This window comes from Penicillium paradoxum (assembly GCF_028828445.1).
Source record: "Penicillium paradoxum strain IBT 22861 chromosome Unknown utg000006l_segment0_segment0, whole genome shotgun sequence".
Taxonomy (NCBI): Eukaryota; Fungi; Ascomycota; class Eurotiomycetes; order Eurotiales; family Aspergillaceae; genus Penicillium; species Penicillium paradoxum.
In genome coordinates this window covers 1,042,238-1,056,984 of record NW_026643184.1, presented here as the reverse complement: position 1 = coordinate 1,056,984, position 14,747 = coordinate 1,042,238, and the positions used below count along the sequence as shown (strand labels likewise).

Here is a 14,747-nt window from a genome sequence, read left to right as displayed (position 1 = left end):
TAAGCATGCACGTGATCTAAGGCGCCAGAGTGACGCGGAAACCCGAGCTCCAGCGGAGCTTCAACCATCACTTGACTATCATCGTAATCTCTTTCACGTCCTTTCAGCATCTTTTTCCCTCTATTTTCGCTGATTTTCTCTCACACCACACATCATGGATAAGCTCGTTGCCCAATACTCGCGCCCTCCCCATCAGAATGAGTTGTACTCCGAGCAAGAGCAGGAGGACTTCTCTGCCAGCGTCCCTCCCCTCTCGCTGAAGTTCTGCCTTCCTCCTGTTGACAACGTGAGTGTCGCCGAATACCGTGGCAGGTTCTCTTTGAGTTGGATGGCAGTCTGATAGAGGGAACTACGCCCATCCTGACGTCAACCCAAGCTGCGCTGTCATCACAGCTATATCCAAGAGAATCAACGGCCTAGAATCCCTCATACTATCGGGATTATAGACTAACAATGCTTTTTATTATCTAGCGCTCTGCTTTTCTGCGTGCTATGACCGATGACCACTCCAATCCCAGCTGTCCTATCAAGATCGCCCACGGCACAACAACCCTGGCTTTCCGTTTCCAGGGCGGTATCGTACGTTTTTCCTATATCCAAACCGCATCTCGGTGGTCTTTGTTTTGGGATATGGTGTACTGACTGAAATATTGGGGTAGATTGTGTGTACCGATTCTCGAGCAACAGCCGGCAACTGGATTGCCAGTCAGACAGTCAAGAAGGTCATTCCTGTATCGCGGTTGAGTCGGGGAGAGGACAAGAAGTCGGACCAGCCGACGCCAGGTCTGCTGGGAACTATGGCCGGTGGTGCTGCTGTAAGTCTGGATCAGAAGAGTTGGAGACAGGAGACGGTGTGAAAGACATTGGTTGCTGATGGTTATTGCGAATTGCTAGGATTGTCAATATTGGCTGCGCTATTTGAGTCAGCAGTGCACATTGCACGGTAAGTCAGCGGAATTTGGTCTATGCAGGGAGTGGAGGGACATTGCTAATGGAATTTTGGATAGAAATCCGACACAAGCGCCGTATCACTGTTGCGGCTGCATCCAAGATTCTTGCCAACCTCACTTACGCCTACAAGGGATACGGACTTAGCATGGGAACTATGTTAGCAGGAGTATGATCTGCCCACCTAAGATTGTGAAAATTGGAGACTAACAACGGTCCCCAGATGACTCCTCAAGAAGGACCTGCGCTGTACTACATCGACTCCGATGGAACCCGTCTTCCGGGTAACCTGTTCTGTGTTGGATCCGGTCAGACTTTCGCTTATGGTGTGCTGGACGCGGAGTACAAGTACGATCTGACAGAGGAGGAAGCATTGAACCTCGGTCGCCGAGCCATTTTGGCTGCCATGCACCGTGATGCCTACTCCGGTGGTTTCATTAACCTGTACCACGTCAAGGAAGAAGGATGGGTGCACCACGGATTCGATGACATGAACCCGATCTTCTGGAAGACGAAGCTTGAGAAGGGCGAGTTCTCCAACGTGACGTCTGAGCTTTGAACGATTTAGAGAAATGAATTTGTGTGTGTAATATTGATATCAATATGCCATTGGATTATGCCTAGGGTTCAACGATGATTTCAAGTGATGAGCTGCTGTTCAGTCGGATGGAAGGATCTTGCTCCATCCCAACTTCGTAGTCACTCGATCTTTCTTTTGATTTGTTCTTGTCTGAGTAGCAACTCAAAACAGCTCTCTTCACAGGATGATACTGATCTCCAGCTAAACAGCCAGCTGCATAGCTACCTCAATATGTGGAAATCTCCCCCTAATCAGCCGGAACTTATCCAACAGAATATCCTTCGACATAACCTGCAAATGATGAAAAGAAAGCACAACCCCCTGCATAAACACAATATCATCAATGCGACTTGTCGTCTCCTCCGTCGTCGCCTGCGGCACATGAATGACCACATCCGCGATAGTATTAACAATTTCCAACAACTTGCTAATCATCGACGACCCATGCACGCGAATCATATTCTGCGAGATCTTCGTCAAAAACTGCCTCAATTGACTCGACAACCGCAACGGCATATCCAACTCCAACGAAGGACACGACGCATGCGAACTAAGCAAACAATTCGACATCGCCATCTGCCACAACAACGTCCGCATCCACTGTCGCGTAATCACCAAATCCGCCTGCTGCAGCTCCGACAGCGCCGAAACCTCCACTTCCCAGAGCTCGTCGTCCAGCTCGCGATGCTTCCGCTCCACCCACGACGCAGTCACCTGCGATCGATCCCCAATCCACAGACTGATGAACGACGCATCCAGCATGCAGAACGTCTTGATCACCTGCGTCCAGCCCTGCTGGATGCCCGTGCTCATGGACGCCGTCGTCGTGTCTTCTTCCGGGTACTGCGTGTGCGGTGGCAGCGTCACGGGCGAGAAATACACGATCGACATGAACCGCTCGTGGATGAAGCATTGCCAGTAGAGACGTTGGCGACGGGCGCGCTCTGCGATGTTGAGACCCGCTTGCACTGTTTGGTCGCAGATGCGCAGGATCTGGATCATGCTGATTGCTTCCCGGAGGTAGAAGAAGCCCAGATCGTAGTGGCCCAGGCTCATAGCGCACATCTGGATGAAGATGCTTGTTGTAGCGCGGAGAATGGACGGGCGGAAGCCTATTACGAGTGGTTGTTGGGTTTCCACGGACTGGCGCATTAGGTCTGTGATTTGGGTTGAGGTGGGCGCGTTGTTGGGGTTTGTAGTGGCCGAGTGAGAGGAGCGGGTTAGGTCCAGGGTTACCGCGGTGAAGGCGTAGATGAAGGCGGCATGTTCTTTCTCGGAGTCCATTTTTTGGATCGAGAGGCGTACTTCGGCATCGGTGATTATTGGGCTGAATGGGTATACATAGGTCATGTAGTCTGGGAGGAGACTTTCAAAATATGAGGCCGGTAGTTGGCATGAGGCTGTAGGTGCCAGCGGAGGGGAGAGCAGCGGTGTCAGCGCGGTGGTTTTGGGCAGTGTATTGCTGCTCTTGTATTTTGAGATGACGGCTCCCCGTCGCAGTGAATGCTTTCTTGACCGTGAGGATCGATTCTCTGTGTAGGTGCACAGGAGATCCAGGTGCTCGCATTGCTGACATCGTTGCTGGCCGTTGCAACGGACTTTGCGGCGATTACAAGGGTCGCATGCTTTAGGCACTCGCGACTGGGAGGTTGGGCTTGCCATTTGGGCCTTTTCTTTTTCCAAATTTGCGATCCAGGATCAGGGGTAGATCGGTAGTTGATGTTTAGTCGAAACATGTACTTCTTCCCCGCGTTCGATGGTGAATGGCTTGGCGAATTAATACTCTTTCAGCGTAGCGCCACCGGTCTGATCTCCGCAGGAGTGCAGGTAGGGACTCAGGGAGGATCCCGGGATATTAGCATGTGCGGCTGGGGAGACTCGGGATTGCTTCCTTTTTTGTTTTAATTAAAAGCTTGGTAAAGACCGGGGTATGAGGTTGTCTTGGAACGGCCTGTCCGAGATCAGGGATACTGATTACATGGATGTATACGGAGGAAACCGGAAGGGGAAATGATATAAAAGCTGATTGGAAGTAATGAATGTATTTGTGGCCTACCAAACATGAAAATGTCCTCTATCGTCCTTATTCGGACCTATGGACAGCTATATAACCCGTACAAGTCCCAGCCCTAAACCAAAAGCACTCTGCCCTCAAACGCCTGTAACTCTTCCGTAACTTCGTTTACATTGCTAGCCAGCAACTTCCAATCTTCGCTCTTCACGCTCTCTGGCTTCTCAAACTTCTGTGGTGTGTCGGAGAAGTTGAGAACCACCAAGATAGTCTGGTCGCGACTGGTCTTGGTGAAGGTGAAGACACTCTGGTTGGGCTCGTCGAGAATATCAAACTCTCCAAAGACCAAGGAATTCGCATATTCCTTGCGCAGCAAGTTCATCTTTTTCCAGAATGAAAGAACAGAAGACGAGTCTTTCTCCTGTAGCTTCACATTGATCTCGGGGTAGTTGTCGTGTGGGCGCATCCAGGGCTTTTCCGATGTAGCCGGTGAGAAGCCGGCGTAGGCCTCGGCATTCCATTGCATGGGAAGTCTGGCGTTATCTCTGGCCAGGTGTTGCAGAGAATCCATGGCCCTTTCCAGCTCAGCTGGATCGTTGTTCGTCACTTTGCTCGTCATTCGATAATAGTTGGTGCTATCGATATCTTTGTATTCGTCAATGGGCCACTCCCGGGGCAGATTTACCATGCCAATCTCTTGGCCCTGGTAGATAAACTGTGTGCCGGAAAGTGTGCTTTGCATCATGGCAAGCATCTTTGCGGACCGATCTCTCAATTCGGGGGTCTTGTCAGAGCCGAATCGGCTCACGGAGCGACCTTGGTCGTGGTTCTCCATGAACACTGTGGTCCATGCATCTGTGCCTCTGATAATGTCTTGAGTGCTCTTCACGGCAGACTTGAGTTCCCGAAGATTCCAGCCAGGGAATGTGGTCAGGAACTTGTAGTCTTTGCCTTGGCCAAGGTCAACAAGGTCGAATTGGAAGACCATGCTCAGCTGCTTCTCCGCTGCTGAGACATAGCGCAGAACACCTTCCACAGTGTGGGTATTTGGGCATTCTCCAACGGTCATTGCATCATACTTGGACAGCACCTCGTTCATCTCGCTCAGGTACTCGTGAATGCGAGGACCGTTGCAGAATAGTGAGAATGCAGGCTGTGTCTCGGACTTGGGATCAAGGATTGGGGCATCGGCATACCCGGGTTGCTTGCTATACATGTTGACTGTATCAACCCGGAAGCCATCCACGCCCTTCTGCAGCCAGAACTCCATGGCAGACTCATAGATAGCCTGGCGAGTCTCGGCATTCTCCCAATTGACATCGGGCTGTTCGATACAGAACAAGTGAAGGTAATATTCCTCAGTTGTCTCATCCCACTCCCAAGCACTACCTCCGAAAATACTGCGCCAGTTATTTGGTGGCTGACGCTTCCCGTTGGCATCGTATTTGGCTGGCTTCCAGATATACCAGTCACGCTTGGGGTTTGTCTTAGAGGAGCGAGACTCCTGGAACCACTTGTGCTGGTCTGAGGTGTGGTTTACCACCAGATCCAGAATGATGCGGAGTCCGCGCTTGTGGCATTCGGCAATGAGGTTGTCCATGTCCTGGACAGTACCATACGGGCCATACACGCTCTGGTAATCGGAGATATCGTAGCCCATGTCAATCTGTGGGCTTTCATACATGGGGCAAAGCCAGATCACATCTACACCGAGGCTTGTGATGTAGTCGAGGGAGGAAATGATCCCTGGAATATCACCAATGCCATCGCCATTGGAGTCTTTGAAACTGGCAGGGTAGATCTGGTAGATGATGGAATTCTTCCACCACTTTTCACCCACTAGAGCGGGAGACATCTGGGAGATTGAGTGCGAAGGTACGCAATACAGTAAATAATGACAGAAGAGAGATAAAGATCCAACAGAAATCAGGGTGAAAAAAGAGCACGCGCTATATATACACCCCTGATATCCTGTTTTAGATAATCACCGCCTATCTCTCGACGATGGAGGGCCGAGTTAGATTGAGATTTCGAGGAGAGACAGCCATCGCTCTGATTGACTCGATGTCGGGCCGACAGACATTGGCGATAAGTGTCTGCCACTTGTTCGCCTGCGGGGGGCTCTCATAGTGAACGAGGGTTGGTGAGGTTTCAGTGGCTTTGCCTAGACGCCCACTTCCCCCTTTCCCACTGGTTCTGATCCAACATTCCGAACTGATCATGTGGAAATGCCGAGATACCCCAGGCCGATTCGTCTCTCCCCCCGGACTTAACCTGACAGCCGTTAGTCTGCCCCGGGGGCGGACAAAAAAGGGAGGGGAAAGGGGAGTCGGGCCGACACTTCACCAATCAGCCCGCATCACGGGCCCTGGCCTCTCTAACTGCTTTGGGAGAAGCGACGGCCTTGAAAAAACAGTCTCGGCCAATACGAAACACTGTGGCTGGATCAAAAGTACTCGCGCAACACAAAATGCCTCTTCATCGTGCGTCGGCCCGACATTCAATCCAATCATCGTCCTCAAGGAAAATCCGGGGATTGTGGGCTGACCCAAGCATCCCCTGGGGCACATAAACTGGGGAAAGTCTCCCCACGCCACCGGGCTCGCTTCCAGAAAGGATTAAGCAAGGACTAGACATGACGGACGAGTGGGCCAATGGCATCCTGGCCCCATCATCGCGCCTTTTGGACAGGCTTTGTTGACGAATCTTAACCAAATGTGCATATAACTGCGCACATCCGCAGCAGGAACATGATATTCCTTCGTATCCAGTCTTGTCCATCTCGAATACCCACCCATCTGGAAACATCCTCAAGGCTTCCATTGCCAATTCCATCGCAGCAATGGCTTCCGAAAAGCAAGCCATGGCTGAGCATGACGAGAAACATGTCGACACCATCGTTTCAGCAGGTCATACCCTGACGGACAAGATTGACCTCCAACTCACCACCGAGGCCCACGCCGCCATCGAAAAGGAACATAACATGACCGCCTGGGAGGCCCTGAAACTCTATCCCAAGGCCGTCGGCTGGTCCCTGTTGCTCTCCTGCGCCATCATCATGGAAGGCTACGACGTCGTACTCATCGGTTCCTTCTTCGCCTACCCAGCCTTCAACCAGAAGTACGGCCATCTCATGTCCGACAACGAATACGGTCTCGCCGCCTCATGGCAAGCCGGTCTCACCAACGGAATGAGCTGCGGTCAAATCATCGGTCTATTCATCAACGGTATCGTCTCCGAACGCTACGGCTACCGCAAAACCCTCATGGCCTGTCTCGCCGCCACCGTCGGCTTTATCTTCATCCTCTTCTTCGCACCAAACGTCGGCACCCTCGTCGCCGGTGAACTCCTCATGGGTATCCCTCTCGGTGTCTACCAGACCCTGACAGTCACCTACGCCTCAGAGGTGTGCCCGGTCGCCCTGCGCGCCTACTTGACCACCTACGTGAACATGTGCTGGGTCATCGGCCAGCTGATTGCCTCCGGCGTGCTAAAGGGTCTCGTCGACCGCGTCGACCAGTGGGCGTACAGGATCCCATTCGCCCTTCAGTGGGTCTGGCCCGTCCCGATTTTCATCGGTGTGTATCTTGCTCCCGAGAGCCCCTGGTGGCTTGTGCGGAAGGATCGTCGCGAGGACGCCGTCAAGGCTGTGAAGCGGCTCGCGCGCGCCGACACCCCCGGTTTCAACGCCGAGGAGACCGTGTCCATGATTGTCTATACGAACCTCATCGAACAGCAAACCGAGTCTGGCACTTCGTATCTGGACTGCTTCAAGGGGACTGATCTGCGACGCACGGAGATTGCTTGCTGTGTGTGGGCAGCTCAGAGTCTGTGTGGTTCTGGTCTGATGGGTTACTCGACTGTCTTCTACCGGCGTGCCGGACTCGCAGTGTCACAGTCCTTCACTATGTCTCTGGTGCAATACGCCATTGGTTTGATTGGCACATTGAGCTCCTGGGTTCTGATGTCGTACTTCGGTCGTCGCACGCTTTATGTAGGCGGACTGGCGGTGTTGGCTGTTATCCTGTTTGTTATTGGATTTGTGTCTATTGCACCCGCGACGTCGGCGATTTCGTGGGCGACGGGTTCGATGTTACTTGTCTATACATTCATCTATGACTCGACTGTCGGACCGGTTTGTTTCTCGCTGGTCTCGGAGATTCCATCATCCAGACTCCGCACCAAGGCTATTGTGTTGGCACGTAATACGTACAACATCCTCAACCTGGTCACTGGTATCATCATTCCTTACATGCTGAATGTGGACGCCTGGGACTGGAGAGGAAAGTCCGGGTTCTTCTGGGGTGGGCTGTGCATTGCCTGTCTCACCTGGTCGTTCTTCCGTCTTCCCGAGCCCCGAGGCCGCTCTTATGCTGAGTTGGATGTCTTGTTCGAGAACAAGGTGCGGACCAGGGATTTCGCGACTGCGAAGACAGGTTTGGTGCAGGAGGAGCTCAAGGGCGACTCGGCTTGAGGTGCAAAAGTCGCAAGGCACCAAGACATAATTGGAAGTAACTATAGCTAATTTGACGTGTAATATGGGATGTATCAATGGAATGAAATGAATGTTTCATCTCGTTATCCTCAGAGACCGTTTTCTATGTATTTTCTTTTCGGCATCTTTAATATCATTTTTGGGTGTATGCTTGGGATGTCCTTTCTCACTCTGTAATCGTAGTACGCATAAAAGGCTCCATACGAGTCCTAAACAATCAAAAGAAGCTTCTAATCAATAAAAACCAAAAGAGTATCGTTAATCCCTAAAATCCCTAAAATCCCTTGAACACGTTGCGAGAACCAACCCCATATACGTAGACCGATTTCTGGAATAAGTCTGATTCTGCTAGGAAATGCTGATCGTACAAGAAAGAATATTTGCAAAAGATATAGAGAGAAAAGCAGATGAGTATAATCATTAAACCAGGTATACGCCACCTATGACATTGAAACAAGGAAACAATTTTTGAGATGCCTCAGAAGTCCAGAAGATCAGTTATCCACCCGGAACTTCATCCTGATACCCATAGCCGCCAACTCGACATCCAAGTAGCGCAGCACACCAGGGACAGCAACGATAGTAACATTGTCACCACCAACATAGCGCAGACCATTACCATCTTCCCAAACCTCAGCGCGGGAGTCATCAAAGGTAGCCTCGCGAGCACAGCGACGGCAGCGCACGATGCCGTTCACACCACCAACGGCGCCAATAGCACCAGCAGCATGAGCATTAGTGCTCTGTTGGTTAGGAGCAGCCTTGGCAGCCGCGGCAGCCGCGCCGGGGTTGATAGCAGTGCGAGAACGGGATGAGCCGGAAACAGCAACCTGGGTAGACAGGAAGGAGCCACAGCAGCGACAGATCCAGGTGTTCTGGGCGTCGGAGCAGTTCATCAGACGATCTTGCAGCAGGAAGGCAGCACCGTGGGCAATCAGTGAATCACGCTCCATCTCTCCGACACGGATACCACCACCCTTAGCACGACCCTTCACGGGCTGGCCGGTGAGCGCGTTGACGGGACCTGTGGTACGCACTTGGAACTTATCGTTGACCATGTGACGCAGACGCTGGTAGTAGACCAGACCCATGTAGATGTCGGCGGAGAACTCGCGTCCAGTGATACCACTGTACAGGGGCTCGTTACCGTAGTAGTTGTAGCCGGCCTTGCGGAGCTGCTCGCCGAAGTAGTCGGTTGCGGTGTTTTCTTCGGAGAATTGGAAGGGAGTGGAGTCTTGTGGGAGACCGTGCATGGCACCGGCTTTGCCGGCCATGGACTCGATCATTTGGGCGATTGTCATACCTGGGGAGATGTTAGATGATTGGATGCATGTAGAGTTTAGAGAAATGGAAACTTACGGGATGGGAAAGCGTGAGGGTTGATGATCAAATCGGGCTGCATGCCGCTCTCGGAGAAAGGCATGTCGACCGCAGGCCAAAGTTGAGACAAAACACCCTTTTGACCGTGACGAGAGGAGAACTTGTCACCAATGACGGGCTTTCGGGGGATGCGGTACTTGACGCTGAGAGACTGGGCGGGCTCGTTACCAGACTCAGAACCCATGATACGGATGCTGTCGACGTAACCTTCCTCGGCGTCCTTATACTTCATGTAGTGGGTGATTCCGTCGACGTTGACATATGAGTCGGAGGCGGGATCAAAGCGGACATTGTGCCAGGCTGCGATCTTGTCACCCTCCTTGACACGAGCACCCAGGTGCGGCATTCCATCCTCGTCGATGGTATTGCGCACCTGGTCTTTGACCTCATCACCAGGAGCGAATCCAAACAGCTTGGTAACCTCGCGCTTGGACTTGTTTCGGCGGGAGTCGTTCTCGGCCAAAGTAACGACCTTGGTCTTGTAGACTGTACCGTGTCCGAAGCCACGTTCGTGTGCAGACTTGTTGATAATCATAGCGTCGTCCATGTCGTATCCGGTGTAGGAGATAATGGCCACAACTGCGTTCATACCGTTGGGGAAGTTGTCCAGACCGTATGCGTTGTAAAGAGGCGGGCGCACAATTGGGGTTTGACCGGTTTGAATGCGGTACAACTTGTTGTCGGTACGGTATGCAATCGAGGTACCTGGCGTACCCATGGTTTGTTTGCTCATCTGACATTGATACATGTTACGTGGAGATTGGTTGTAGTCGGAGAAGGGGGTCATGTTGGCGACAATGGAGAGGATGTTCGTCGGCGTGAACTCAATGTGTGTTGAAAGGCCGGGGATCAGGTCAGACTCCACACAGGCAATCTCCATGAAGGGTTGCTCGAATGGACCAACATAATCCAGCTTATCCGACGCCAAATACTTGACAGGACGGTACATTCTCGCCGATTGGGAGAACATGTAGACACCTGGGTATTGACCACCGCTTGAGTTGGGAATATATCCAATTTCCAATTCGCGAGGAATGTTGTTCATGCCCTCAACCTTCCAGTACCGGATGGTATCAGCAATTCTCTGGGCCTGCTTGGGCGAGCAGTAACCAATAATTCTGCCATCCAACTGGACGACCACACTCTCGTCCAGAGCCACGGAGGACTCGGATCGGACACCAAGTTGAACCAAAGTCCGAGGCAGGTGAGATACATCCAAATTATCAGTAGAAATCAAACACTTGTGCGCCAAGTGGTTGAGCAGACCGCAAGGCGATCCATCAGGAGTGTGAACAGGGCAAAGGAAACCCCAACTCTCTGGTAGCAGCTTACGAACAGTGGTAGTCTTCAACTGGGCGAAGAAACTACCACGGTGAATCATGCGGAAGTGACTGATGAAACGGTAGAAGTTGATCTTCTCTGCAATGACAGTGTAACCTGAAGTTTGCTGCAAATCAAGGCCCGTAGGACTGACCAAGTTACCGGTAGAGAGGAAGTACTCGAGCGCATTACCAATGTTCTCGTTTGATCGCTTAACGATCTTGGAGAGGAAGTCCCGCTCAAATGCGTCATCGGTGAACTTTGCGCCGTTATTGCGGATAGACCAATCTCTAGCAATTGGACCGAATGACCGAAGCCACTCCTCAATACGCTCCTTGAGAATCATGCCGTAAAGGAAGCCACCAAGCAGAATTTCCTGGTTGGAGACAGCATCGGGGTTGTCGGGAGCACAGTCTCCTGCGACTGTGGAGTAAAGCTTGCGGATCATGAAGGCGATCAACTTGAACTTATCCCAGTCTTGCGACTCGGTAACATTCTCATTTCCAAGATGGGGGAGAACGACTTTGCGGAGGAACTCCGTACCGACTTCCTCGTCGGGCATATCAGCGGGGACTCCGAGCACAGGTCGGAAAGCCTTGCCCAGGTGGGACCGGCAATCGTACTGGCTGTGCTTCTGGTAGGCGTGGTAGGTTCTCAGCAGAAGCTCGACACGATCGGTGACGAAAGTGTTCTTCATGCCCTTGGAGGAAGCACCACCGACAATGGCCTCGAAGATCTCGCGATCATTGGTCTCGGCAAGTGCCTTAAGAATCATCATGACGGGAATAAGATACTCATTCTTGCGCCATGAGAAACGGAAAGTCACGTTTCCATCGGAAAGGTAGTGGAGCACGTTGGTCTGCGATGTCTGATCGGGACGGACGGATCGTATTTGGACACCAAACTTTGTGTAGGTCTGACCACGCTTGATGAAAGAACCACGAATGATGGACATGGGGTAGTTGCGCTTGCCAACGACCAGCATACGGATGAGCTTCTCGTTACCGTTCACGATGTAGAAACCACCCAGCTCCTCGGACTCTTCCTTGTGTCGAACAAGCTCCTCGGGGGTTGCCTTTTCAAGGTGACACCGGTTGGTGCGCACCATGATGGGGACATTACCCAGCTCGCGGACAGACTCCATCCAGTCTCCATTGTTGACCTGGTACTCGAGACGAGCGCGAAGCTTACCACGGTATGTCGCGTGGCGCTCTCTGCACTCGGAGGGGTAAATCTCACGGTTTCGGGTGGTGTACTTGTTTGTGGGGGGCAGGGTGGGTTTTTCGAGGAAGATTTCACGCACGCGGACGTTCAGGCGGTTGCGCTTCGGCGCCCGAACACCTTCTGCTTGGCGAGCCTTCTTCTGCTCGTAGGTTTCCAATTCACCATCAAGGAAGGTCTTGGTGCCAATATCCCTCAATCCTGCCTCGAGGATCTTGCTGTCGTCGAAGAGAGCATTGAAGGAATCGATATGCGGTCGAATGGACTCGGCCAGCGAGGGATAAGCTGTGTGATCCGTGGGAGGATTCTGGAACAGATTCTCCCGTCGCAGAGTGTCATATTCGACCGACCACTGCGTGTCTGTGGCTGCGGGCGCCATGATAGAAATCCGCAGCTCTCAACAGCCGGCTGCGGTATAGGGAAAAAAAAAGAAGATAAGAGTCCTGGGGACCGGCTCAATTTATGGGTCAATGTAAAGAAGATAGCGCAATCAGATCGGTTCGTTTCCTCCTCCCAAAATGATATCAGCCACAAGACCACGGGAATTGAACCGACAATGGCAGCTGCCAAACGAGAGCAAGACTCTGTTCTGCTTGGGGAAATTTTTCGAGGGTGGAGCCGGATGCTTATCTTCACGTGGTGATATGCATTCTGGCCTCAGGCAGATTGGGAGACGGTCCGACATATCGTCTACACTTTAGTTCAACTGCAAGTCCCTGACATGCCCACGAACCCCTAATCCTAGCAGCCTCTCACCCCAATCTCGCATGAAACATGCGCTTCTCAGCCATAACCCCAAACTAAATATATCACTACCTAGGTACGCCACACGGGATATGCTGCACAACGCCCGTCAACCCGTCAATCCCCGTCCATCCCCTCCATTTGAGGATAATACAGCCTAAGCGCCTTCACCGGTCATGTGTGCCCGTAGATCTGTGTCCCCCAAAAAAGAGTAGATCCAATATCCTTCTATGGGCCTCGTAGGAGGCGGCTATCCCCCCTAAACGCCCCTTTAATAATAGGTCCCTATTAAAACTTGCTTTCTCGTTTTTCTCGTTCTCATTTTTCTCGTGACGTTCATACTTTTTTCTCTTTTCTTTTGGCCCTTGACGTGCCGATAGGTGAAATCAACCAAGCTGCACAGTAACAAGGTGACCCCACTCTGACTTTTGTCATCCTGAGCTTTTCCCACACACGGCCACTTCCCCAAGTCTCGACCTCGTAATCTTTCCGCTGCTGGCAGCTGGGTCTCGGGTTCTAAAACTTGACTATTTGACTATTTTACCTTTTTACTATTTTACTTAGTTCATTCTTTTTTTTTCTTTCTGTCTTCTGCTCATATTTGCGACCTCTTGTAACGACTCCGTCATGGCCGGCATTTTCCGTGCTATCTATGACTGGCTTCTGAGGATGTTCTGGTAAGTGGGCCGTGATAGATGCATTTTTCGGGGGTCCACGGCCCGTCCCCGCAGATGAAGCCCTGCTAAACGCCCATGTAGGGCCAGCGAGATGGATGTCACCATGATCGGTCTTCAGAATGCCGGCAAGTCTTCTCTATTGCGAGTGCTAGCGGTAAGTCTATTCTCGTGGTTCTCGCTTTCGGGAACGTGGATCCGAGTTGCTGACCATATGCAACAGGGTGGAGAGTTCACGGTCGAGTGAGTTGTAGTCCCATTTTATCCCTTGAGGTCAGCTCATGCTGTGCGTGTCAGCTGGGTCCTAACACAGATGGCATAGCTCCATTCCGACAATCGGGTTCAACACCAAAAGAGTGCAGAAAGGCCATGTGACTTTGAAATGGTATGTCCATCTTCCTGTCCGCAAAGCACAGAGGCACTAACATATCCCCGTAGCTGGGACCTGGGTGGACAACCTCGATTTCGGCCGATGTGGGAACGGTATTGTCGAGGCGTCAACGCGATCGTGTAAGACTTGCTTGGTTTCCTATTTACTGTGGCATCCACTCCGCTCATGCCATCTGACCTGGACCTGCTAACAAAGGTGAACACAGGTATATTGTGGACGCAGCAGACCGCGCTGCACTCCCAGTAGCGACGGAAGAACTCCATGATCTAATGAAAAAGCCCACGCTAGACAGTATCCCTTTGTTGGTCTTGGGCAACAAGTCTGATCTTGCAGACAAGCTATCTGTCGATGAGATCATCGAGGCAATGGATCTGAAATCCATCACCCGTCGCGAAGTAAGCTGCTACGGCATCAGCGCCAAGGAGGAAACCAACCTCGACGCAGTCCTTCACTGGCTTATTGCCCGAGCCAGCCGATGATCCCTTGGTCTGCCGATTTTGTGACCCACGATTTCCCCGTCATTCATTTTGATGCCCTTGAATGTTTCGCATTTCTGATTGTGTTCATATCCCGTAGACTCTAGCGTGTTTGGCCCATCTCGATTGTAACAAGGTTGATGATGCAGTCTTTTGTCTTGTTTTTTTCTTGCTCATGGGTTCTTCCAAAGTTGGATCCATGATAATGATGTATGTTAATGATCATCTGCGCTTCCATTCGATACTTGTGCCTTTCTTTCGATTTGCGTTTGCTTTAGTCGTACTCGTTTTTGGCTCCCTTTTTTTGAAATTTCTCCCAAGGTGTTTTGACGATGCGAATGGACTAAGGTGGAGGGAGAAAATGACAGTCCACCTGGGCAGGGTTGAGCAAGATAAATAAGTGAAACACGGACCACCGATGTGTTGGCTGCCAACGCATTGGCACAGACGAATGAACATCCCCGCCAATAAACCCCTCACACTAAAGATGACGTCTAGTGGGTGAGA

General features: G+C 51.7%; 6 protein-coding genes across 6 annotated transcripts; 3 read left to right on the top strand and 3 right to left on the bottom strand.

The window, feature by feature from the left end:
* Positions 1-154: 154 nt before the first annotated feature.
* Positions 155-1,507, top strand: pre2 (proteasome core particle subunit beta 5; the record flags this gene model as incomplete). Its single annotated transcript, XM_057177906.1, has 6 exons — positions 155-286; positions 472-579; positions 660-851; positions 895-943; positions 1,008-1,117; positions 1,172-1,507. 6 exons carry the CDS (start codon positions 155-157, stop codon positions 1,505-1,507), a joined length of 927 nt encoding a protein of 308 aa, XP_057029650.1.
* A 222-nt stretch (positions 1,508-1,729) lies between these two features.
* Positions 1,730-3,190, bottom strand: N7457_006862 (uncharacterized protein; the record flags this gene model as incomplete). Its single annotated transcript, XM_057177905.1, has 1 exon — positions 1,730-3,190. The coding sequence occupies one exon, from the start codon at positions 3,188-3,190 to the stop codon at positions 1,730-1,732; it is 1,461 nt and encodes a 486-aa protein (XP_057029649.1).
* A 467-nt stretch (positions 3,191-3,657) lies between these two features.
* Positions 3,658-5,394, bottom strand: N7457_006861 (glycoside hydrolase family 13 protein; the record flags this gene model as incomplete). The annotated part of the gene is made up of 1 exon (XM_057177904.1): positions 3,658-5,394. One exon carries the CDS (start codon positions 5,392-5,394, stop codon positions 3,658-3,660), a length of 1,737 nt encoding a protein of 578 aa, XP_057029648.1.
* Positions 5,395-6,381: 987 nt separating this feature from the next.
* On the top strand, positions 6,382-8,013 carry N7457_006860 (MFS maltose permease MalP; the record flags this gene model as incomplete). The annotated part of the gene is made up of 1 exon (XM_057177903.1): positions 6,382-8,013. One exon carries the CDS (start codon positions 6,382-6,384, stop codon positions 8,011-8,013), a length of 1,632 nt encoding a protein of 543 aa, XP_057029647.1.
* A 515-nt stretch (positions 8,014-8,528) lies between these two features.
* On the bottom strand, positions 8,529-12,334 carry N7457_006859 (DNA-directed RNA polymerase I core subunit RPA135; the record flags this gene model as incomplete). The annotated part of the gene is made up of 2 exons (XM_057177902.1): positions 8,529-9,337; positions 9,394-12,334. 2 exons carry the CDS (start codon positions 12,332-12,334, stop codon positions 8,529-8,531), a joined length of 3,750 nt encoding a protein of 1,249 aa, XP_057029646.1.
* Positions 12,335-13,326: 992 nt separating this feature from the next.
* Positions 13,327-14,243, top strand: N7457_006858 (ADP-ribosylation factor-like protein; the record flags this gene model as incomplete). The annotated part of the gene is made up of 6 exons (XM_057177901.1): positions 13,327-13,376; positions 13,458-13,530; positions 13,597-13,616; positions 13,696-13,758; positions 13,812-13,883; positions 13,970-14,243. The coding sequence occupies 6 exons, from the start codon at positions 13,327-13,329 to the stop codon at positions 14,241-14,243; spliced, it is 552 nt and encodes a 183-aa protein (XP_057029645.1).
* Between the last annotated feature and the right edge of the window lie 504 nt (positions 14,244-14,747).